The 27,414-nt window shown below is 36.7% G+C and overlaps 1 protein-coding gene across 1 annotated transcript in view; it reads right to left on the reverse strand.

The window, feature by feature from the left end:
- LOC107692754 (partitioning defective 3 homolog) overlaps positions 1-27,414 on the reverse strand; it is a 444,353-nt gene that overhangs the window by 231,756 nt on the left and 185,183 nt on the right. The window contains exons 7-9 of the mRNA XM_016491924.1: positions 11,429-11,526; positions 9,783-9,866; positions 3,204-3,329 (exon numbers count right to left, since the gene is read on the reverse strand). Coding sequence (XP_016347410.1) covers positions 3,204-3,329; positions 9,783-9,866; positions 11,429-11,526 — 308 coding nt within the window. The remainder of the gene's footprint in view (positions 1-3,203; positions 3,330-9,782; positions 9,867-11,428; positions 11,527-27,414) is intronic.

A 27,414-nucleotide genomic window follows, 5' to 3' on the forward strand; every position in this document is an offset into this window, starting at 1 on the left:
GTGTAAGCAGACTGAATGATGTATGTAAAATTAGTTTTAGATGAGATTATGAATTATCCCGCAGCTGTGCCCTTTCTGTGCCCTGTGGCGAATCCCGGCCAGAGCTCTATTTTTTTTTTCCATTCATTCTCCTGTTGCAGCCGAGTTTGTTCTCATCTTGCCATATTGTATACAATCATCTGGACCAGGCCAAGCCGAGCCGAACAAGACTGGGCCAAAGGAAGCTCTTGATGATAAATGTGGAATGACACTCTACCTACAAGCAATATTCTCATCTTTTCTCTTTCTTGGAGTTGTTATTTAACAAATTTCTCAAATACAGCAGGCCATATGTGAGCTGAGAGATATATTTGATAAGGTTTATCATGATATGCCTTACAGCCAGATGTGGGTACTTTTAGGAGTAGATTTAGAGGTGAGCAGTGGTGGGTAGAGTACTTGCAAATTGTAGTTTGCTACTGATTTCAAATTACAAGACACATTTTGTAGTCAGTAATGTAATCCATTATACATTTTAGGTAATATAATCAGACTCATTTTGGATTACTTTTGACCTAACTCGTTTATCACGTTGATTTAAAGGGGTCATATGATGCTATTTTAAAGATAATTATTTTGTGTATTTGGTGTAACAGAATATGTTGACATGCTTTAATGTTCAATCTTTATGCACCAAGAGCTTGTAACACTCCATAGAGAAAGGTATAAGATAATCTCGTACCATATTGATATAAAAATATAAAGAGAAAGAAAATAAATTCCATTTGTTATTAACAACATGAAGAGCATTAAACATTACATTAATCTAAATGCTAAAAAAAAAACTAAATGTGTTCATCAGTAATTCATTCAATGTTGAAACGTTGAGAAAACACTTCTTAAAATTGAAATGATTTCTGTAAATCCAGTGGTCAAATGATTTTTCTGTGTAATTATAGCCACCTGACTAATGACTGGTCTTTGTGTGAATTTCCAGATACTTGAAGACTTTCTGAATGTATAGAAGCGGTAGATTATTTTAGAAAGGAAAATGTAAAAGATGAAAAACAAAAATTATGGAGAATCAAATTCAGAATAATTAAATTCTATTTTGTTAATATGTATAATCAATAAAAAAGTAACTGTAGTCTGATTACCAGCATTTTAAAATGTAATATAATCTAATTTCAAGTACTTATTTTTTGGAATCTGATTACATAATCCAGATTACATGTAATCAGTTACTCCCCAGCTCTGAAGGTGGGTTTTGTTACATTGGTTTTATCCTCAGACCATTGGCTGAATGTCCGATGCATAAAATGAGAAAACACACGAAATGCAAAACACTTCACGAGTCTGGAGGTCGTCATCTGATTGGTTGAATTCCACATGATTTCCTTGAGACGTGTGTCACATTCTTTAACGGTGTGACTGGGATCAAAGCCGTTATGACACCAAACCCTCTGTTTGATGAAGAAAGCCGCTGTGTTTACAACTGTGACAACGAGCGCTTATCATGATCAACTAAATGCTGGATTTTCAAGACTCAGACTCTTGACTCTTGACGACTGAAGACAATGTTCCTGAATGAATGATTTATCGGCTGCAGGCCGGTTTATTAATTTAGAGACATCAACTTTACATTTGTATGCCCCTAAACATGATGCTGAACAAAATGAACTGTGATTGTTTGCTTTGCATGTCAATCAGACGGCCTTATGGGCGGTGCTTGGTTACACTTTTACACTAACTTGAGTACATTTGTAGTTACTTTTTAACTTTTTTTTACATTACGCTGGGCAAGGTTTCTTTCGTTACTTTAATACAATAAATATTAAGAAGTTAGTAGTTTATTTCAAGAGCACTACTCATTTTACTTGAGCCATTCACCAATGATTCACTCTTTTGAGTCGATTCTCTTCAAAGAATCAAAAATACCCATATCTTAAATGTTTTGGTTCAGCAGACTTTAAGAATAATAACAAAATTAAATAATCTATAAATCATCTAAAAATAATCTATAAATCTAGCGATAAATCTATCACTTCCTAGCTTTTCTTTGTTTCGATAACATTAGGCAGTTTTGATTTATATGCTGATTAATGTTTGATTTTTATAATATTTGATTATTTTGTGCTTCTTCTTCACAGTGTTTTGATCCAGAGATGCTGTACTCTTTCCGAAGATGTGTAATAGCGCCTCCTACTGTATAACAGTGAAAACACAGAAGATGCTGTCAATGGCGGGGAAAGAGTTTGTCTGATAGTGGGTGGACACGAGTTCATATTCAACTAGATTTTTAAAAAAAAAGTGTGTCAAGACAAACTTTGCAGTTGGCTTGAGAAAGCCAGAGCAGAAAGTTTTAAAAAAGTTTTAAAAACTTGAAGTTTTAAGATTTTCAGTTTGAAGTAGTTTGAAATTTAAAATGGTTTATACATTAAAGTTTGAATGTTTTGAAGTCAATGCAGTATATTAGACGATAGATAGATAGATAGAGAGAGAGAGAGAGAGAGAGAGAGAGAGATAGATAGATAGATAGATAGATAGATAGATACATAGATACATAGATACATAGAGTTTGAATAGTCTTGGCTCATGTGAACATTTCATCAATGTAAGTCTATGGGATTTTTATGATTTTTGATCTTCATTTTTATGAAAACCATAAGTTGGATCATGTAGAAAAGATAAAGCACACTAAGTCAGAACAGTCTGAAGGTCTGAGCTGAGTTTGGTGGTTTTAGCTTGAAAGCTCTAGGAGGAGTTAGAGTCAGAAAATGTAGTGTCAGAACAATAATAACTATATGTTTAAATAGCATTTCAATAAGCTGGCTTTCTCAAGCCAACCTAAAAATGGTAGACGTTTCAAACGACTTTATGCAGGTTAATTTCAACAGACATTTTGAACTGAGGAAGAAGTTTAAAAAGTTTAATAGAGTATCAGGGTTATCGTACTGCATGAACCTTCAAGGAAATCAAGAACGATTTTTAATCGACCTTATGATAACCTCTACTGCTGCATCTGATCCACGAACAACTTCTGTAAACTTTAAACAGAGATGTTATTCTTTGTTTAGTTAGAAAGAGAGGCGAGATGAAAGGCTGACAGCAAGGCTTTCAAAGCTCTGAGGAAGACTGAAAGCTCATGAAAGTGTGGAAAGACAGAGAGGCAGAAAGGATAAAGCGTGAAGCGGTCTCTGCATCTCCTCCAGAGAGGGGCTTACTGTTCGAATCGGATGTTGCGCAGGTCTGCGTTATTAATCCGGACAATACAGTCGTTCTCCTGGAACAGAGCATCCCGCTCCGCCTTCCCGCCCCTCTCCAGCCTCTTCACTAACAAGCCCAGCGTCCTGGAACAGTCACAGCAGATATTAGTGACATTGAGCTCAGTGTCAGCGCAGTATCAGCTACACCACACATTACTGTCAGAGCCTGACACAGACGCACAGCTTCAACCAGGCATCATCTAACACAGAACGCACACTTAGCTTCCATTTCATGCCATTATGCAATTAAAATCAATGCATTTGAACACACTGTACAAGCAGTTTTGGGGATATTTTGAGGAATCAGAGGACCCTGTTGCTCAGAGTGCTACAAGTATTTACTATGGTAAACACAGCTTCAGCAAAAATACCAGTTACTACAATTATTATAACTTCTGTACGTTAATAAATTAACACTGTGATACAGACTCAGAAGCTTTCAGAATTCAGAATGAAATAAATTATTATTATTATTATTATTAAATAATAAAATACATAAAATAATAAAAAATAATATAAATAAATAATTATAAATGATTAACTATACTATTATTAAAATATTAATTACTTCAGTTACAGTACAGTAACACAATTAATTAATATGGCATCTCCTTTAAAAATGTTAAGAAGCTTTCATAATTTCTGTAAGTTAGCCTTCAATCATAATTAATATTATATAATGTATCATATTATGTACAATATATATAATAAAATAAATAAAATGTATATAATAATAATAATAATTATGATTATATAATTTGTATTATTATTATTAAGTAGTAGTATTTTGGTGGAAACTATAGTAATCATGGTAAATGCTTGTAAAACACAAAACTACAAACATTATATTCAACACAATCAATAAAGCAAACCTGTGTGTCCACTGCATCCTTTCATGAAAATATCAGACAGTCAAGAACAGCATATATATTTCATATTCAAAAAGGATTAAAGAAAGGATAAGAGTTAGTGATACACGGCACAGTGTCACCTTTATCAAATCTAGATACACTGTAAAAAAAAGAACACAGATCCCATTGATCTTGAACTTTTGAGAAGTTTACTGTTCCTCGCGGCTCTCTTTCAACTCAATACATCAAAAAAGGACTTTCTGAACTTAAGCTGACTTTGGCCATATGGATATTTTGGCACCGTTCGCAGACCTGCTGTGGTTTCGGATTCAGAGCGCTGCAGCCCCTAATCTACAAACCCTGAGACGCAATCATGTGAAATGCAGCATCACATTTGATGGGTTTAAAAAAGCATGGAGAAGATTCTGATATAAACAGAGCGTATGAACTCTTACTCTTACACTCCCTGAGGCTGTCACATCAGCAATCTTCAACAGCAAACTTTCACTAAATCTAAAACAATACATTAATAATAACAAATTTATATGTGCGCACGTGTGTGTGCGTGTGCACGCGTGTGTGTGTGTGCGTGCACGCGTGTGTGTGTGTGCGTGTGTGTGTGTGCGCGTGTGTGGTTGTGCGCGTGTGCGTGTGCGTTTGTGTGTTTTTTTTGTGTGTATGTGCATGTGTGTTGAGGGCAGCAGGCAGGAAATAGATCGTATAGATGCACAGACAGCAGAACCTGACTTGAATAGGTGATGTGGGTGAAGGAACAAATAAGGCATAAATACTGTGACTGAATCTGCTGGAGAAACAGACAGATGGATGAATCTATAGATCAAACCCTCCTTTAACAGAACAAACTGTGCAGCAGACAGCTGTGATCGGTTTGAGTGCAGAGTTTGGCTGTGGTGAGTCTATGGTGTGGTCTTGTGAAGTAATCACACAGCTTGCACTTTGTCTTCATGATCTTGATGCAGAGCAGCTGTGGGGAAGAGCGAGGATTAGTTCAGCTCCCACTGGACTGATGGACACTCTGTAGAGGCTCATTAGTCATTAGTTTAAAACACAGACTTTAGGTGCGGTCACTCTGAACTTCTCAATGACTTCAAAACACGCAACAAATATGGCCGACAGGAGGTGCAGGATAGTTTCTGCTGCAAAGGAAAATAAACTATAAATGACCAGCATTAATGCAAAATATTAACATTGAGGATGCAAGATATATCATTAACCTACAGTATAATAAATCAACACTAATTAATGTATTTGCAAGTAGATATGTAATTGTGTATTAGCATTTCCCTTGTTTTTTTACATGTATTTTGTCACTTCATCTTTTAAAAAGCTAGACTGAATGCTGTTAAATGATCTTGACATAATTATGCATCTTTTTGTACTGTACACTATATTGCAGTCACGCGTAGCATTTTAAACTTTTTTTGTTGGGTTTTAGTTTTTAGGTGTTGCATTTGTTTTATTTATTTAGACAAAATAATTCATTTACATTTAATTTTGGCCATTTAAATAAATTGTGGTTATCAGTCATAATGTGAAATCGAATCTTCAAACAAATTTAAATTCTTCATTATGTGCAATACAGTGTTATAATGCTTAAATTCAAGGACTATAACGTCTAATTTTAGTGTGTTTTTTTTTCATTTATTTAGACAGAATGGTCATTTTTACATCAGTTATTGGTCAAATGATTGACGAGAAATTTAATACAAACTCATCCCTAATTAAAACATATGACCTACTATATTATCTGTGACAAGTTTAATTTTGTCCATTTAATGGTTATCAGTCATAACGTGAAATCAAATTTTCAAATGAAGTTATTTTTTTTTCATATTGGACCATGCAATGTTGTGATGCTTCAATTGACTTACAGCAAGGACTAATTTTTAGTGTTTTATTTTTCATTTATTTACACAGAATGGTAATTTTAACATTTCAACTTTCAACAATTTTAACTTAAAGGCTTTCCTAATTTGCATACTACCTGCCCTAAATAGTTTGCAACATTATTATATCTCAGCACTGGCAGAGTATTTATTCAAAAGTATGAGTTTTCCCATCGAAGTAAGGACCTTTCAGGTGTAATATAAGTATGATAATTAGGATACAGCCTATGCAACACATCTATGCAAGTGTCCCTCAGTATATCATTTGACAGTGCCGTTTCAAGGAGATTTCAGAAATGTACCGCATTTGGATCTATTGACTGAAACCAGATTTGAACAGTCATCTGGCACTTTTTCATAAGCTTTATCTGGCTTTAGCATAAGCAGAGTCGCCGTCTCATGAGTGATGGCCCAGAAGACTCAGCGAGAAGGAGACCACCTGTTCTTATCCACTGTCTTTAATTGAATAACAGCGCAATCAGGATCCATGTATGCCGAGCAATTAGACCCTGCCTTGTTTGCCGTGAACGCTGGTCATGTGATGAGATCTCGTTACTGGAGTCGTGTTTCTGCTGGACTCCATGTCTCAGTAATTTTCTGAGATGTCACACGCCTCACGCTGTCGGCAGAGAGAAGACGCTGGTCATTTTAGAAGCTGACACTCTGAGCCCTTGCTGTCACCTCCGTGCCCTCTATCAAGATGCTAATGAGTTAACATTCAACACCTCCCACCAATCACACGAGACGAGCTGACGAAGTCATTACGGACATGTTGCTGTGGAAGTGTGCCATTGTGTTTGGGTGAGTATAATTGACAGTTCTGATTAGATATTAACTAAAGTATCAGATGTGGGACAATTTACATGCCTGAGATTCATTCAAGGACACGACGACAAGGACAAATTGCTACAGAAAGTGAGCAGAAGAAAATGAGTCAATTTATGAAAAGATGCATACATCCACACTTTAATGATATTCATAGCAGGCTGTGCAATAAAGGTTATAGTTGATAATAATAATAATAATAATAATAATAATAATAATCATAATAAAATGTCATTTAAAAATAAATTGTTTATTTTTAAATGTCCAATAACTAATGTTTATAATCTGACACACTGACACAATAATATCTACAATAACAGATCATTAATAATAATAATGAGAAGAAGAATATTTTTAATGTTCAAAATCTACTATTTAGAACCCAGTTCTAAATAGTATCCCATTAATTATTTTCAATAAATCACACAATAATATCTACAATAACAGAGCATTATTATTATTATTATTATTATTATTAATAATAATAATAATAATGTTCTGTTGTTGTAGTTATTATTGTGTCAATGTTTTTAAATATTAGTTATTGGGAAACATTTATTTAAAAATTATTATTATTATTATTAATGATCTGTTATTGTAGCTATTATTGTGTCAATTATGAAGGATTGTCCTTGAAAGACATTTCAAAATATTATAAAATATTCGTTTTTGAACATTTAAAAATAAAATGATTATTATTATTATGATTATGATTGTGATTATTATTATCATTATCATTATCATTATTAAACCTAGTGTGGCTATCCTTTTATATACTGAAACTTAACATAGTCAAAGAGTTATAGGGGGGCCTTGGCATTCATTTCATAAACCAGCATCAAATTAGGTCTGAAAAGGTTGTGCAATTTTAATGCTAATAAACAGCTCTCAGAAAATCCCTTTATAGACGTGACTGACTAAATTTGAACACTTTTTCATTCATTTGCACTTTCCTTTTATCATTTTGCATTTCTTACCACAGCTGACCTTGGCTGTTGAGAATGACCAATAATATGGATGAGCTTTTAGTCAGATTGGGTGAAGCAGTTTAGACGAATTGACTTGGCCGGATTGAGGCTTTTCTTATTGCAATAAAGCTACCTAATTTATTCAGCGCCATGCCCCGCGTCCCCTTTGTCCTTCTGGAGGGACGCAGAGTTCTAGCAGTGTTCTGTTCTTTCTGTGTCCTTATAGAGAATCTGAGCTGCTGTAGTTTTGCTTTCATTATTCAGCTGGAGAATGTGGGTATAGAAGTTGCACACATGTTCAAGAGGAGCCCAACTTGAGAGAGTGCCATACTGTCAATACGTCCTTGAGGAATGATGAAAAACCAGTTTAAATGGATGGTACATGCTGGGGAATAAAAGTCAACTTCTGCATAGACACCTTGAGAGAAACTTGTCAAGATATGAGAGAAATATGAAGGATGCAGAGGACACAACTGAGGATTACGAGCTGCTCGAAAACACAACCGGTGAGTCTTAAAGGGATAGTTCACCCATAAATTAACATTTGCTGTTCATTTACTCCCCCTCAGGCCATCCAAGATGACAATAGCTGACTTTTTTTACTTCAGTAGAACAGTAAAGAAGATGTATTAGCTGAAACCGTGGTCGTTGGTGCTTCATAACATGCAAGTCAATGGCTACCGCCACTTTGAGAGTCAAAAAAGCATATCAAGGAACACAAAATGAATACCCATGGCTCCTGATGAGATATTGAAGTCTTATGAAGAGAAACGATCGGTCTGTGCAAGAAAATGAACATTATTTACAGCATTATTAGCTGTAATCCAGAGCCTCAGGCAAATGGGGAAATCAGATTATTTTCTGTGAACTGGTTCTTTCGGATAGTTTGTTTCAATTAACTAGTGCAATTCAATTTGTGTTCCTGTGGCTCAGTGGTAGAGCATTGCGTTAGCAGCGCAAAAGGTCGTGGGTTCAGTTCCACACATACTGGTAAAAAATGTACAGCCTGAATGCACTGTAAGTCGCTTTGGATAAAAGTGTCTGCTAAATGCATAAATTATTCATTATTAAATGATTAATTCACTAGTTCATTTACATAATCACACAATGACAAAACATATACACAATTACATTATTAAAGCACCCAATAATGATGTGAAACACGGATGTATTTAAAGTGAATAAACTCATCTTCATCAGCTCACCTTTTGACATAAACCGAGAGAAACCATAAAAACGTCCTTTTGCACTTTCATTCAAGTGTTGGGTTCACTCATGCTCATATCAGCGGCTCATCGGTCTTCGGTCCGAGTCGAACCGTTTCCTCAGTTCAGTGACTGTTAGAGGAACTGGAGCGCTGAATGATTTATTCATCACAGGATCAGATACACCGCTATTTCGGCTCATTTCCAGTCGGAGTGACTGTCAGGTGTCTGAAAGTGAGTTTTGATTGAGTAACTTGTAGATCTGTGCTGCTCGAGACATGAACTGTTTCAGGTGAACTGGTTCATCTAGTTCACTAAAAAGAACCGGTTCAAAAGAATGATTCATTTGTGAACCGTACATCACTCTGGATCATTTGCCTGAGGCTCTGGATTACAGGTAATAATGCTGTAAATAATGTTCAGTTTCTTGCACAGACCGATCGTTTCGCTTCATAAGACCTCAATATATCATCAGGAGCCACGGGTATTAATTTTGTCTTGCCTGTACATGCTTTTTTGACTCTCAAAGTGACGGCAGCCATTGACTTGCATTTTATGAATCACCAACGACCACGGTTTCAGCTAAAAATCACCTATGGTCATCTTGGATGGCCTGAGGGTGAATAAATTCTCATATTTGAATACATTTTCATTTTTGGGTGAACTATCCCTTTAAAAACAACACTGCAAGGAAGGAAAATATTAAAATCACGGCCTACGGAATGAGTTGCCGATAATAAAATGAATTCAGTGAAGACAATGTGGCTTTGTAGAGCTTTACCTTCTGTCTCTGGCACTGAAAGACACCACGTGGATTCCTAGCGGCCCACCGCCATTGGACACCTCAACCGGCTTCAACATTTCACTAGGGACATTGACAAACGAGGGCAATGAGAGGAGAAACAAAACAGAAGAAACCAAGTAAACAAAGAAAAGGCAATACATACAAAGTTTAGAGCATGACAGAGCGGCTATGAGTAGCTATGAGCTACCGCCCGGGAAGCTAAGGCTAGTTTAGATCCAGCACGAGTCCATCTATAACCCCAGGGGCCATTAAGACACACGGGTCGATGGAGGACCCAAACAGACACTTCAATTAAGTGATTAGGATCAGATTGAGGCCTGCAGAGGGCCAGTTCTGAGTTTTTTAACAGTCGGGGAACGCACTACACTCTTAAAAATAAAGGTGCTTCAAAAGGTTCTTCAAGCGATGCCATAGATGAACCATTTTTGGTTCCACAAAGAACCATTCAGTCAAAGGTTCTTTAAAGAACCATCTCTTTCTTACCTTTTTATAATCTGAAGAACCTTCTTTCGCCACAAAGAACCTTTTGTGAAACAGAAAGGTTCTTCAGATGTTATTTTATTTTACAATTTTATTAAAATACAGTTAATATTTTAACAGTAAGAAATAGATAGCAGGGTTATTATAGTTAAGTAAAGCTAAAAAAAAATGAAAATGAAATCGAAATTGAAATGAAACTTTAAGTAAAATAAAATATAATATAAAAAAAACTTAAACTTATTTTATTTCAGCTAATTGCCCAGGCAACATTTCTTTTAGTTCGACAATCTACTAAAATAACTAAAACTAAAGCTGAAAAAAATAAAAATAAAAACTACTGTATATACATACTGTATTATATATATGTATATATACTTATTTCTTAAATTAGTTGCTTGATAGTCACTGATCACAGTTTTTCAATACATGGGAAAAGGCAGCCTGGACATTTTCCTAAATATCCCATTTTGTGTTCAGTAGCTTTTTTTTTTTTTCAGGTGGATACCCTTTAAGACATTTTAGTAGAAAACAAAGATGTGTTGGATTTTGTTGGTTGTGAGAAAAACAGAAAGCGGTTCCCAAATAATTTGTTGGTCTTGCTGTGAGGACTCACTCGAGTGAAGCTGATTCCACACAGGAGTCTGCCCTTCCCACCGGCTCTATCCTGCCGTTCCTCCCGTTGTCTGCTCGAGAGAAAACATGTGGCAAGAACACATGGGATAAAGAGAGGACAACAAGCATCAGTAAAAAAGATGAGCACAAGAACTGATGAGGTGCTGCGGTCTGTTTCTGTTAAACTGTCATCGTTTCCTCGTTTCCTCACCTAAAAATTACCATTTGGGACACAAATCAGGGCTATTATACTAAAAAAAATTAAATTAAACTAAGACCAATTAAAAATTGTTTATATATATATATATATATATATATACCATAAACAATTTTTAATTTTAATTTTTAAACCTCATCCTCTGCCTCTGTAACGATGTTTGAAAACATAGGTCTGCTTCCATTTATAATGCACGAGCACTAATGCACATATTCTGTTCCGGAGAGCAGGATCTGAGAGTGGCACGGGAGACGCATGCAGCCGTTTGCTCAGATGGTGTTGGTTGTGAGAAAGTATTCCTGTGAGGACTCACTCGAGTGAAGCTGATTCCACACAGGAGTCTGCCCTTCCCACCGGCTCTATCCTGCCGTTCCTCCCGTTGCCTGCTCTCTCCTCGTCTTCTTCTTCTTCCTGTGGAGCACCAAAGAAACACACTGTGAGTCAACGGTTCTCCCTCACATCTCACATAAAGCAGCCGATCTCTGGCTCGCTCTAATCGAATTGAGTGACAGATGAGCGTAATGGCTGCTGTTTTAAATCAGAGGGACTGTGAGAGTACGGCTGTGGCATCAGAGCGATGGCTGTAATCGATTATTCATATTCAATCAATCAGTCTGGGCTTGAGCCGCGCTCAGGTCTGCTGCTAATCGGATAAGGGAAGAGTTAAGTGGATGCTCATTTGTTTCTTTCGCTATCCTTATTTAATTTCCATCTCTCTGTCTTTCTATTTCTCAACCTCTTGACACGTCCGATATGTGCAGATGTCATTTACAATTCTTGGAAAAATGTAGAACAATAAGGTCCTGTCAAATAATGGAGGCTGGATTGAAGGCAGACCTCTCATCAAACATATTGACAGACTGACCACAAAAAGCATGTCAGCTTTCTTTGAAAGATGACATGCTTTTTATTTATTTATTTATTTATTTTTCCTGCCATCTTTGAAATGTGTATACATGCCGAATAGGAAACAAAGGGAACAATAAATAAATAAATAACATATTAATATATAAATAAGTATTTCACACAAAGAGAAAAAATACTAAAAGTAAAAAAAAATCAAATGAAAATTTAAATGTAAAATATTAATAAAAATCTAGAACACTATCTCAATGATATAAAAAAACAACACATTTTTAAAAATGCTAATTAAAATAAATGTTAACTGAGGTAAAATTAAACATTTTATGTCACCAAGTTTCTAAGGCAACATTTCTAATTTTCATTTAGATTACCTAGATGTACTAAATAAATTATTATTATTATTATTATTAGTTTTACTAAAATAAAAATGGGAAAGAAAAGGAAAAAAAAAAGTAGAATATTATCTCACCACTGCAAATATATATAAAATGGCCACTGCTGTATTGCACACTGTCAATGCACATAATCAAGATTCATATATGCAAACTGTATATTCAGCTAAATAAAATAAACTGAATGAATGAATGAATGAATGAGTGACCAAAGATTAACAACAATCCCTCAATCGAGTTTATCCAATGACAACTGAATATATTCCACACATTAATTCCACTCGAACCCTTTGCTGTGGATCATTTCCAAAGCCAACTGAGTGTCTAGACATGGGCGAGATTCTGCAATGGTTTGTTAGCCACAGATATTAATATTCCAGTGGTCTCACCCTTAACCTTCACCTCTCACTAAAATGTCGAGCACATCTAAATAAGCACTTCTCCGTCTTTATATGGAAATGCATTCAGTCTCTTCAGACAGTCACCCTCCACCACACGCATCCGCCGGTCTGAAGAGGATGACTGGATTCCTATTTTCATCTGCCTCCATTTTTTTATTGTTGTAGAGGTTAAAGAATGAGTGGAGGTCATGAAAATTGTATTAGCAAACCTCGGAAAAAGTGGCGCCAGGTCTGTTACCTTATTCTGGTGAAAATGAGTCAATTGCCTCTCCAAACACAGTCGAAGGTTTAGCTACTAAACGCCCAACACAATGATTTTCCTGCAGAAATGGCTGGATTTTTGCCTTCATATCACAGTGTTGGTGCGGAAGAAATCCTAATTATATTTGATCCAGAATTTTCAATCAAACCTTGTCACCCACAGAACTGAATTAAGAATTATCGCATCAATTAGGGTCAGATTTCCCAATTTACAGGTATATGCATCTCACTGATTTTCAATCTGTATATCAAATATTTGTAGCATGATCATGTAAAAGTCTGCATCAAAATGCAGAAAATTAACAAGACATTATTTACATGGCAATATGTGATAATATAACTATATAATATGTAAACATATCCACAAAGAGAATATATAAGCAGGAAAAAGAGTTATTCTTTAAAAAAGTCATATATATATAACCCCAAAATAATAATATTAATAATAATTGATGTTGTTGTTGTTGTTGTTGTTGTTTAAATAAATAAATAATGGATTTTTTTTAAAGGATTTTTTTTTCTTTGCATTGCAGCATCATTTAGTCCCCAATTTCACTGTATATGCTTTGCAGAAAAAAAAAAAAGTCTAAACTTTAGGTGAAATAAACCAAACATTTCATGCATTTTTTAATCATGTGGATTCTGAATTAAATTTAGGATTAAAAGTATTTTTAAATACCAAATTCCATAAATATTGTAGGTAAAATGTTGTTTTTTTTTTGATTATGTCTTATTTACAAAATTTCCCCAAAAGGAATATATACAGTAAGATAAAAAAGGAGGAGAAAGAGTTCATCTAAAAATACTTAACCCCAAAATTAAAAGAAAATTTACATGATAAATTTCATTATGTTTTTGTTTGTTTTTGCATTAAATCCTAAAATGAATTGAGAATCCAAATGGATTATATATATATATATATATATATACAGTATATATATATATATATATATATATAATTTCAGGTTATTTGATTTTGTAGCTGGTGGAGTGCAAGTTTCATGAGACATGCAGCTGCGCTGGAGTGTCTCCATTCAGCTGTGAACTCTGCTGTCTGCAGCCAGAGAATGAGCTTATTAGCAATGAGAGATAAATTAGAGTGGCGAGGGCCGTCACATCGGACCCTGAGAGCTGGTCCAGACGGCTGAGGAGAGCAGAGAAAGGTCCCTGTCAGAAAGTCACTCGCACAAAAACAAAGTGTCACTTTGCCTGTGGTGGAGGTAATGACAGACAGAGAAAACCAGGCTGGATGCCAGACGCTCCATTGTCCGGTTCTGAACACCTGCCAGACGAGAGAACCAATGACAAACTCCTGCATCAGCCCAGCACAGGGGGAAAAGGTCATTTTATAGGCGTCCCAGAGGTGAAGATTGACATGAGCTTTAAGGGATGAATCCACCGCTGTCATTCGGGTGCTTTAGGGCTCTGCTGATATGTGAGTGTTTGTGAGTTTGGGTGAAGGCCAGAAGCCACTCAGTGCAGCAGTTACAGGAAGCCAGAGGTTACAAAGCTGGCGATTAGACAGAGAGTGCATTAGATTATTGTTCCTGGCAGACGCAGGAGGTCGGTCACATTGAGAGACTGCGTGCGGGCTTGTGAGGAGCTGGAGGGAGAAAGTTTTCCATCACAGGGAACTCAGATTATAGGAGGAAACGGCTGAAATCTCCAGAATGCTGGATGAAATCCAAACAGAGGTCTGCGTGATCCTACGGATGCCTAGCTGGAGGGCCTGAAGGTCACGTCTGTGGAGACCACCAGTGTCTGACCTCCAGAACAAGCAGATGAAATCAGGAAGGTGACGGTGGTGTGACATGACAGTTAGTGACAGGAGGAGAGGTCTGGCCTCTAGCATTGGGTCTAAGGTCGAATTTACACACAGAGACCGCAGGAGTTTGTACTGTGTAACGTTACACAAAAATGATATTTCAGTATGCACTTCGGTTTTAAAGTCACAGTTCAGTACTAAACTAAACATAAAATTGCTTCTTTTCTTCTTTTTTTATTAAACTGTGGTTTACAGAACAAATTGTGGCTTTGGCTTTGTCTTTAAATAAATTCAATTATAATAACATTTTCTTAAGGATGAAAATCTATCTCAGCTAATGTTGTAAACAATCTAGGGAACATTATTACTTGTGCATTACTATAATATTAAAGGTTAGCCCAAACTATTAAATTCAATTCCACTTCATTTTTTAGATATAATAATCAAAACTCTAAGCTCAAAAAAAATAAAAAATAAATAAAGTTTATCCTCCAAGTCATAATATAATATAAGACAGTGGACTGAACTTGTTTTCATGAATTTCCTGATTAAATGGACAGAATTTGAAAGATGACACTTTGCTTCTTATAGAAAGTAACAAATCACAATGCTTATTGTGCTTATTGGACGGCAGGTGTGGTTTATATGTATAGTGAAGGTTTATTCACTCATCAACTGAAGCAGCATAGACCAATAGATCGATTTTAGGATTTAAGAATTAATATAATTTAAGAATCGAATCGATTCTTTAAAATGAACATATACAAAAGAATGAGTTTCATATTAAGTTACGCATGTGCATCGAGTAAAACAATGCTGCATTTGGCACCTGCTGCATGCTCGAGCTCGTTAAAGCAGCATGGATTCTGATTGGCTGGCCATGTATTAATAATTAATCAGCAGGAGAAAAATTGCTGTGAAAGTGATTCCAGCAATTTAATTTCCCTGTGTCATTATAGTTGTGGAGTGGCTGTTCTTTTAAATTTAGAACGATTTTTAAAAGGGTTATATGATGCTGCTAAAAAGAACATTATTTTGTGTATTTGGTGTAATGAAATGTGTTTATGCAGTTTAAGTCTTTATGCACCAAGAGCTTGTAACACTCCAAAGAGAAAGGAAAAATTCAAATCGCATCATATGACCACTTTAAAACTATATCTTTATCATTATAGTTAATGTCCTCAGTGTGAATGGGCCTTTAGCAGAAAAACAGAGGCTTCAATCTTATTGGGAGTCACTATATGTCTGGAAGATCAGTTGTAATCACAAGGTAAAGTTAACAAAAGAAGGACCATACTGGAAGAAAAGAATGCTTAAATTAGCCTAAACTTTAAGATGCTTTTTGTTTTTCAGAACTTTTCTGTGAAAGCTTTAGTTGATGCACTAAACTGACATTCAAGTGCAAAACTGTGCATTTCACTTAGTTTTCTATGCTGTGTTTGAGAAATAATCAGTAGGCTAATAAAAAGCTGCAAAGTGGACTAGACCTTAGACTGATCAAAAACAGGTCTACGTGAGACTGCTACAAAAGCAAACACAATTATTTTCCATTCTGCTCACCAATGTTCTCAGGAACAGATGTATTTTGAGGGAGGATATCTTAAAATCTATACACAAACATACAGCTCTGCATCTTTAACCCAGAACTGAACGAAAGGCCTATTTTCTTGTCCAATGTAAAGTGCTGGAAATTTGCCGTAAAGTAAATATAAGGAAGCGAGCAATTTGTACAGAGTCTTTCAAACAATGATTGTCCAAATATTTACAACCTCCAATAATAGTGACCTCACTCCAGTTCCTGACTACGTACAAAAGTTGGTAATGACCTCCAGCAAAACGCCCAAAAAAACAACACAGAAAAAGCCAAACATAACAACTTAGACCGGATTGAGAAATACTACAGCTGTCCAAAACTTCTCGTGTCTGGTTGGAAGAATTAATGACCCTTCTGAGGAGCTGTTGGGGTCGGTAGGTAATACATAACTAAAACCTAATGAGTTTGTCTGATGTGAAGCATTCAAGACAATAAAGAAATAGAAAAATCAAGCCCATGCGTACTACAAAAACAGGCGTTCTCCAGATGAAAGCCCCTGCTGTGGGCGCCACAATGCACCATTATATAACGTCTGTCCCTCAGAGGCAACTCCTATTACCTCTATTAGACATTTAAAAGAATTAGACCGATTTAATTGAACGTGACTTGGGTTTTTCACATCTTTCTCTCAAACACAGGGTCATTTCATCCCACCGTTAAACGAAATCTCCATTACACCAGTCAATGGATCACACTACTCATCATTTTCGAGACTCTTATTTGTATTTGTGTTGGGGAAACAAACGCTAAAAGGACCTAAATGATGACTAGAGTCATTAGCGCACATAAAGCTGAGCCACTACTGTAATCTACTTATACGAACACTATCCCACTGTGCTTGGTTTGTGCCACTGTTTATTTGGAGTGTCAAATGAGAAAATATAGCCCATTTGGTATAGACATTTCATACACTTACGATGTCACAGGGGATATTAACAGGCGACTGTAAAATCCATTAATGCACGCCTGTAATCAGGCCTCGTAATATGTCTGTCATCTTTGTGTATTGATTAAATCTTAGATTAACTTGTTTATCATCAGAGTATCTTTCATGTGCTCAACACGGATAAAAGATTCTACCCATCAATACAAACAAACGTCAACAATGCTACAAAGAGAAGCTATAATTGCAAAAATTCATCTTTATTTTTCACTGTTTAAGAAAAAAGACTTGTTGACTGGAAGTAAATCAAATTTAATTGATTTTTACTACTAAGCACTGTGACCACTGTTGGGGAAAGTTACTTTTAAAACTAATGCATCACAATATTGTGTTACTCCCTAAAAGTAACTAATTTAGTTACTTAGTTAACGTGATGTGTTAAGTTGCTGTTGTGTTACTTTTTCTCATCTTTTTCTCTTTTCTTTTACTTTTTCTCATGCAGGAGAAGAATGTTCTACACTATAGTGAGCATTTTTTTTTTTTTGGCTTGTATTGTATGGTGGAATTGGATCATTGAAGGTCAGCTGACATTGGTTAATAAAATAAAATTAAATACATAAAGGATATTTGTGTTTAAATCTGTGTTAAAATGTAATTATTGCATGTTTGCGTCATATTCTGAGTTTGCATTCCACTGTTTTTATTCATTTTGCGGAATACTGAATCTGTTTTTGTGAAATGAGTAAATGCATGTTGATATTTAGTCTAGATCTACAGTAATATCATGTTCACACAGCGCACACAACACCTCTGCACGCCTGATTTCTCTCAACATGAGGACAGGAGAGCTGCCAGTCAATACATAAGAAACAAAGTAACTGGCATTACTTATTTGAAAAAGTAACTCAGATATTTTCTTGTAAATTAATAAGTAATGCATTACTTTATTAGTTACTTGAAAAAAAGTAATCTGATTACATAACTTGTGTTACTTGTAATGTGTTACCCCCAATACTGACATGTTACAGCGAATGTGCCAAATACCATGGTACTGTATGTTTACCATATTCACATAGTGTGGTATTTACAGTACTTCACATAATATGATGGTATTACCATGGTACACATCCAAAAACATGGTATTATCACAGAATGGCTGAATAACTATATACCAGAGTTATTTTTTTGGAATTGACAGCATCATGATTCTTCTCAAAAGCCTCACCCTCTGTATTATGACATATATATCAGCTGCAGCATCTATCTAGCAATTATTATTTGTCTCCTGTGGAAATCGGCTCAGCTGTTTGGCGGGAGATGAGAGCTGTGTCGGAGGGCTGTCAGTTTACGTGTCGGGCTCACGGGAGCGCCTCCGAGGCGGTAATATTTCTAAGTTTTGAGCTCATGTTCAGACACTTTCATATTCCCCTGTAATGGCACCTGTGGGTCAAGAATGAGACTTCAAAGACAGCTGTACTCGTTCTGGGGCAGAGAGGAGAGAGTCAGCTTATCTAACGCTTTTATTTCAGACGAAACAAGATCGGCACTTGAAATACGCTTTGTTCCCCCTTTTATTATATTTTTTTTTATCTATTGTTTTTTTCTGTTTTCAGCAGTTTTGTACAGTGCTGAAAGGCTCATAAAGAGCTTGCATTGCATAGAACTAGCATACCCAAACGGAAATGTAATATATGATATAAATATTGCTCTATATCAAGAGTGGTATGGCCGTATAAGGCGATATAATTTTAACATACTGTACATACATGGGTTTCAAATACGTACTCTGGGTAGATGAAATTATATATATATATATATATATATATATATATATATATATATATACATATTACATTTGCATATGGGTATTAAGAAGTATTAAGAATAATTAAACAAATAACAAAATCACAAAACAAAGCAAAAAAAAGCACAAAAGAAAACAAAAGAAAACACCACAAAACAAAAACACAAAAGACAGAAAAACAAAACAAAATACACATAAAAAAAGCAAAACAAAACATGACTAAACACCAAAGTATGAGCCACAGAAACAGAGCTGCTAGACTTGACAAACAGCATATCTGAATGTTCATAAACAAATCGGGCAGCAGTTGAAACCTGGCATCCTGTAATCCAATGAGCAAAGTTTTATTTCCGCCACTGCATTTCAGCTCTTATTTCCCATCGCTTAAATCAGCAAAGACACCAGCGCCTTTAAACCTGTCTCCCCTTTGTTTTTTTAAGACACCGCTAATGGTGCATTAAAGTTTGGCTCGGTTGAGGATTACTTTGCGCAAATTAAAGGCAAACAGGTTCTTAATGCTATTAAGTAAATTAAATCAGATATGTGAGCTAATTCATATTTGTCTAGATCAAAAAGAGCAGAAGTTCGCCAGAGTGACCTGCAGTGGGACACGGGACAAATGTCAATGTCCCTCTCTCTCTCGCTCTCCCGCTCAGTCACCGAAACGCATCTGTACTGAATACATCATCTGTCAGTTGTGATTTCATACACGCACAGGCATATCTATCAATGCCACGGCACGCTTCGGTAGGGCTGCAGTATCGTTAAATTGCACTTGTATTAAATTAGGTCGGCTAATTATGAGGGTTTAAATCAATCATTTAGTCAATAATAAAACCTAGAGCAGGCAGTGCCTTTAACTGGCATGCCTTCATCAATAACCACAGGCAGGAATGCTTTCTCATATCCCACACAGAGGTTTAAGAGCGCATGAATTATTGAAAATGAAGTTATCACTGCCTGCTTTTGTCTGGGGCCACTTTTGAAGTGATTTGCTGGTTTAGTCAGAGTTGTTCTCTTTGTAAGGATGTCCAATGATATAGTGACAACAATATCGCAAGACCATAAGCATATCCCCAATATTCAGCTGAGTGACTGATATCAGTTATAACAAATCTTAAGTAATGTTTCTTAAGAATAATAGTGCCCCCCCACCCCCCATTTTTGCCATTCATGTCTCCCTGCATTAGTAACATTTCTTAAGAATAATTGATTTTAAACAATTAATGTTGAAATAATTGATGATGATGATGATGAGATGATGATATTAATAACAATATAAGAATATAATTAATTAAATATTTAATAAATATTTGTATATTCTAAAATCCATATATATATATATATATATATATATGTGCAGGAATTTTCATCTATGTTGTATGTTATTTAAATTGTATTTCTAACATATCATGTTTTATTCATGGTAGAGGTACGGTAGAAAACAGCATTGCATTATCACAGTATCATGTCAAAAAATCTTGGTCACACTATGGTACAGTAAGACTAAACCCATGTGACAAAAGTTAGACTGAAGTACATTCCCCTGATATACAAACAGATGGTTAAAGCTACAGTAACTCTGAAATGCCTTGAGCTGCACATCTCGCACACTCTTGACTGCTTTTCCATGATTAATCATAATTTAGAGGTGATTAAGAGGGAGGATCGTCCCACTAACTCCGTATGGAGCTATTAATCTGGCTCTAAGCCATGAAGGTCACTGAGCATATGTGTGATTACAAAAAGCAACAAAAACCTGAGCTCATAAAGACATTAGCAGAGATTGTGGGATAAAGTGGAAACAGAACGGCAATTTCATGAGAACTCCAGAGAGTGATTTCTGATTCACTGAAACACATCAGTTATTTTTAAAGAGGTATATAACACCTGGAGAGAGCTGGACTTTAGCATTCACATACATCTCAATGGCGATGTAAAATCAGCCAATTTTGCTCAGGCAGATGATTTAAACTTCATGTTGTGTTCTGGTCATTTTGACCTGGAGAGGATGTTCCTTTTCCTGAAAAAGCTAGTTAATGTTATCGGATTGGACTAAAACTTACTGACTTTGCTCATACAGGATATAAAAACTTCAGATACAAAAAAATGTGATGATTTTTTTTTTCTTTCTAGGCAGCTGGAACAACAGTATACAAACTATGACAATATAATCTCAGATACAGATTATCTGCTTTATTCAGTGTCTAATGTGAGTTTGAATATCGTTTTTGCGTGAGCTTTATAGACACACTGAAAGCCAGAATGAAATATTAACCTCAGATTTTGAAAATAAGGAAACATGAATGTTAGAACTGTGAACTCAATGTGAACAGACAAGTGTATTACATGACAAAGATGGTATCAGTCACTCAGTATGCACTTTTAACAATATTAAAATGATTTAATATTTATGAATTAAATTAGGTGCTTATCCATTTCGTTGTGAGTGCAGTGTGCTTGCAGAGAGACTCCGCCCACACACTCTTCTGATTGGCTGTGATTTTTGATTGATTTGACTTGAATCTTATCGCATGGTGTATGATTAGGACACAGTGTTCCCAGTCAAAAAATGACCGGCCTACAAAGAAAAATTGCTTTTAAATTTCTCGCTATGCTATATTTTCACCAAATATTGGATTCAGGCTTTTTATCAACTTCTTTTTTTTTTATTCAACTTCTGAAATTTCTTTCAAGTAGCATTAGCACTATGAGCTCAAATCAATGAGGCCTGTGATCAAACGGTTCCAAAAAGAAATACAAAACCTGTGCTAATTGAAAGATAACAAGATGAGAAGAAGATTAATTTCAAGATTTGGTGATAATATTGCTAATATTTAATAAAATTAGATATTTTTTAATAATACATGTTTTTTTCCTTTGGGAGTGAACTATCCATTTAATCGGTTTCTGAATTAAGGTGCTTCATACTGTCCTTTGAATCATTTTGAACAAATTAAGCTTGATGAACCTAATTTTGGCCGATCAACACAATGTAATTGATTAGTTCAATTGTTTGCAGCCTTATGCAGTCCGTTGCATTATAATCTAAAGCTGAAGGGTTCGTGTGTGGTCTACAGTCTATTGCTTTCTTCTGGAGCTCTGGAAGTCGGATCAGAAGAGGCTGTTGGATGTGCGTGTTTCCTGGACTCAGTGGGACAAGTTAATTGATGGGAATGTACAGCTGGCAGCGTCTGAATCCAATGAATGACAGCAAGGGAACATGGATATTAATTCCTTTGTGTAAATGGCCAAAACAGCTCAATTACCGAGCTCAATACAATCCGTTTTCGTTTAAACTCATAAGATTTCCTTCAGCCCATTTCTGTGTTTAGACTGCAAGACAAAAAGGTCAATGAACATTAGCATTTGCTGCATTTCCTGACATATTTTGGCAAAACTCAGCAAGGATAACTGCTATTCTTTCAGTATTTTCAATTTGTGTGGGAACTGGGAAGTCATGCCAATGACGTTCACTCCTCTTACAAAAACACCATGATACTGCTAACCTTCTTATCCAAATGTTTGCACCCCAGTTCACGACAGGATAAGGCCCTTCCTGCGCCGCTTGGTCTGTACAGAAAATCTGCTCAATTCGAGTGTCAACACTTCATAGGAAGAATCTTGTAAGCACCAAGTTCTTTGGCTACATTGTGAAGCCGGGCCAAAAATTGAAATGGGACAGCTTTTATATTTCAAGACAATACAAATCCACACTTGCTATTCCCACTTGAAAAGCCCATATGCCAAAAGTAACACATCCAGCATTCCAGCAGAAATTTGAATGAAGGCTAGAACAAACACAGGAAAGCGGGGAGCGGAGAAGCACGTCAGCGTGTTTGCACTAAGCTTTTTGTTTTATAGAATAAACACGGCTGATTCTCTTTCCGCTCTCGTTCTGCTGTGAAACGGATCCCTGATATATTGACAGCCTGGGCTACCTGCTGTATTTTTAGACCAATCACAAAAGCATCAGTCAGGTTCAAAGGTGCAACCATCCAAGACATCCTCCCACTCTAGAGTCTGTTCCACTAGGAGAGAATGGGGAAAAGTCTTTGAAGCGCACCGGAATTCATATGAAGTAGAAAGCAATAACTCAAAGCACCACAGCAGGTTAAAAGCAGTCCAAAAAGAAGTCGGCCTTAAAGTGAAACTCCATGAAGGACTATTAAATCTACACAAACTGGGAAAAAATGAGTAGTAAATGACTGTTAATATGTGTTAAAATAAATTATAACACTATAAATGACAAAACAAAACAACTGTTTTACGAACAACGCAAGTCATGTCAAGTTTGATGTAGTTTCCGGTCTGTTCCTCACGCAAAGTCATCAGATGCTTGCGATTTTTTTATACGGATGTTATTCCTAACATTTCCATTTATGTTCCCTGGAAGATACACTGTCAAATATGTCTTGCTGATAAATGGGTAAAACCTAGTTGTTTGAAAGACAGTAGCAAAAATTGGCAAAGAATTAAAATGGCAATTAGTATTTTGGGGGCCGCACTGTGATCCTTAAATAGAGTCTATTAATTGTGTCTAATGATTCTTAATTCTAAATGTGCCAACAATATTTTCTTTCAATCATTTCATAGTACTGAATACTGGCAAAGGCCTCATACTGGTGGGAACGAAGTCTTCATCGAAAATAACAGCATGTGACGTATTTACTTCTGAACAGCATCTACTGATGCATATTCATCCCTGCATTCATTACGCTTCACCTGTGGACAGCCAGGTTATGGAACTGAGGGACTCCCCGCTCTATGGAAACAAGTAAGCCCACCATGCGGTCCTCATCCTGCAGAGATCAATTTGTGAGTGATTTCATTTCCCACAGAAAGAAATAAGCAGATAGACCTTCCACTCAGCCTGCATCTGCATTTCACTCCTTCCTGTCAATTCGTAGATGGCCACCGCAGACCTGTATTCAGAAACAGCTCCTTCTGCTTTTCTTCGCCACTCATGCAAATCAAATGCTTTTCTCTTTTCTCTAAATGGGCAGAAGGACTCCTCCTGGCCTCCATTCACTGAAGTAGAGCGGTTTACAGTTGGCCATATTCCTATGGCAACTTAAAAGCATTATGCTCTAATGGAGGCAATAAAAGAACGAGAGTCGCCTGTTGGTACGATGGACACGGACACTGTGGAGAGGACTCATTTGTGACAAATGACTTGAAGCAAAGGAGACACTCGCATTATAAACTGGAACGAAGAGTAGAAACAGCAAAAAATACATTTAAAAAAATCACATAAATAGGACTTAATTATTCAGGAAGGCTGGGAAATCAGATACTGACAGTCTCCAAAGTCTATCTTCCACCTCAATGCATAGCTGTCATCCAAATAAATGGCATTAGAGCATTTAGTCTAATAGGTGTGGAAGAATACAGTCCTCTTGGATTTAAAAAATGTGTGAATTTTTAAGACCACTCACTATTTGCGTAAACTGTGACACGTCTTCCCTCAATTACCCTCGTTTTCTGGGTATTTAGTTGCGTCCAGGTGTGGATCGCTTGGCTGGAGAGAGAGAGCAAGAAAGGGGGACGCCACGTAATGCCAAAAATGGTCTTTTAAAGCAAGTTGCATATTATAAATGCAAAACCTTTGATGGATGTTAGTGCTTTTCAAGCATGGCTGTTTCCATCAACAACCGAGCTTGGATCAAGTCCAGTCTATTTGTGAGGACCCTCCATCTGAGAAATTGCCTTGTTTTTCTTTCATTCACAGTTTGTTGCATAGTCATTTACATCACCTCTGACAGACCTAATATAAGCATTTGAGTAGCATAACCCCACATCTTGACTTACCTCGTACCTTTCATACGCCTCTGCCACATTCGGAGTTCCCCACCTCGGATGTGCCCTTAGTGTAACAGCAGTTTTCACCACAGTGAGGTTCCAAATTCCCCAAAGTCATTATTGTCTCCTGCTTAGTTGCCCCAGCCTGCTATGATTTGTGGGTAATGAACTGGCAACCGGGCCTGGGCTCAATTATTCTCACTGAAGGAGTGATTTCTCACTCTGTAGAGCGGAGCACAAAGTGCACTCACTAATTCTAATCAGGGCATAACACACTCATAATCACCCGTGCGGAAATAAAAGAGTGGCTGAAAAGAAAGAGAGGACATAAATAACAGTGAAATATGGACAGGGTTGACATGTTGTGGAGGACAGACTCATGATTGCAGGTAAAGTCAGGATGTGCTTTGTGTCTTGTCAGCATGACGGGTGCAAAGAGTTTCACACCATGTCAAAGAAAGATCCATCCATTATTGATCCCTGAGGGAAAATTCTGCATGATTGCATAAAAACTTGATTAGACTGAGATAATAATGTTCAGTCAGAACTTTGAGTACAGATAGAGAACGTAGAAAAGAGGATTGATCTAAAAAGTGTGAACCTTGGGAAGCAACTTTGAGTTGATGTGTCCCAAGATAACATTAGACCGCATCCATGAAACCCATTTGGGCTTTGGTAGTGGAAATCAATTTTTGTCAAAGGTTGTCAAAAAGTTTTACTGTTGGTTTTGTACAAGTAGAAACTCCTACTCGACTACAGTGATAGAAGTCTGATCAAATTGGTAGTAATCGCATTGCATTGCTGCTCATTGCATAAAGTTACTCAACTTTGTTGCATCGCCAACGATCACTGTGACTCAAAATTGTGTTGCCTAAATCTATTGCTTTGTTGCTATAAACTGCTTTCCTTCACAAAGGAAGTGTGAAAAACTTTGTTTATGCTGAGAGAGAGCGAGAAAGACGCAGAAGCAAATAATATCTTGGACTAGAGAGTGGAACAATGGATAGAGACACAGACCTGTACAAAAGGGACAACAGCAGTCATATCTTCAGGCTCCTCTCTGTCTCTCACAGTGTCTTTCTTCGCTGCCATGCTTTGTGGTGAAAGTAAAGTCTTGTAAGGAACCCCAAAATGTATCTTTCTCATGTACAAATGAGATAAGAGACGTGCATCTAGACTCGCCACAGAGCTCAGTCCACTTCAAAAGAGAGAAAAAATCTGACTGAATGTGTCTGGACTGAGTGAAAAAGAAAATAAATTGTGCTTCTCTGGATCGCAGCAAGCACAAAAGGTACAAAATGCGTAGCTGATATCTGTAAAAGCTTGCATCTTAATATAGCTTCCTTTGGCTGTTCTATTCAGAGCCAAGCAACTGTTCTGGGAGTTCAGACGGACCAAAGAACTTTCCAGACTGTTTTGATCCATTAGAAATGCGAATGTCAGTGAGAAAGTTCCCGAATGGCTGTGTCTGGTGGTCTATTATAATGTATGACATTAATTTATGCAACCAAGGAGCCAGAATTAGGACACAAAACAGTCTAGAATAAATTAGCATTACATACAGTAGAACACAGCATGGACATACAGGGGACAACTGCGGGAGTACCTGGATAAGTACCTTGAAAAAGGGTGCTCTGTATAGAGTTTGAACTAGCAACTTTACAGTTCCCGGCCTTAAGCTTTAATAGTACACCAACCCAGATTGGTGATTTGGAATCCACTTCAACTGACCCTTTTGTCAGAAGATTCCGAATAATTATTTGAAATTAAACAGATCACCTACCATTATTTAACAAGTCCAAGTAAGTCAAGCAATGGCCTTGGTCAGCCCCACTAAATCCCAGGCAGGAGCGGAAACAAAGGGACTATGTGTTATGACATCATCGCCGCACTTCTAACCTGATGCACATCCCAAAATGACACAAAGATTTCCCAGCTGGGATAAGCAGAGGTGAAGAAAACAGTGTGTTCTCAGTCTTCACCACGGAGGTACAAAGGAACAAAGGTCACCTTCTACACGTATCTGTTCTGGGTCACAACGGTGAGGACAACTGCAGAATGGATGATGTAGACTTGAAATTAGAAATTCTGAAGGTTCAAGAAGCCTGCATTTTTGCCTGCCTGAAAATCCAGATAAAACTGGCTTGAAGCGGTAGGTGGTATTTGGAACACCGTGGGTGGTTTCTAGTTGATCCAGGCTTGTTTACCTGGTTGACCAACTGGACTGCAAGCTGGTGAGCTGGTAAAACATCTTGGTCAAGGGCTCTGCTGAGAAGTCACACCAGTTTAAGGTAGTTAAGCTAGTTTATAGGACATGGCAGCTGGTTTGTTGCTGGTCAAATCTTGACCAAGTCCAGTCAGGTCACACCAGCTGGTAGTCAGGCTAGTCAACCACCTAACAAAGCTTTGACCAGCTTATGGCCAACCTGGACCAGTTCAAAGTCCCAACCACCAACTTAAATTTGTTTAAGCTAAAAATTTCCAGCAAGGTTCTGTCACTTGATCCCAGAGCTCAGTCCACTTCAGAAGGGAG

This window comes from Sinocyclocheilus anshuiensis, unplaced genomic scaffold, assembly GCF_001515605.1.
Source record: "Sinocyclocheilus anshuiensis isolate Anshui unplaced genomic scaffold, SAMN03320099.WGS_v1.1 scaffold762, whole genome shotgun sequence".
Lineage (NCBI taxonomy): Eukaryota > Metazoa > Chordata > Actinopteri > Cypriniformes > Cyprinidae > Sinocyclocheilus > Sinocyclocheilus anshuiensis.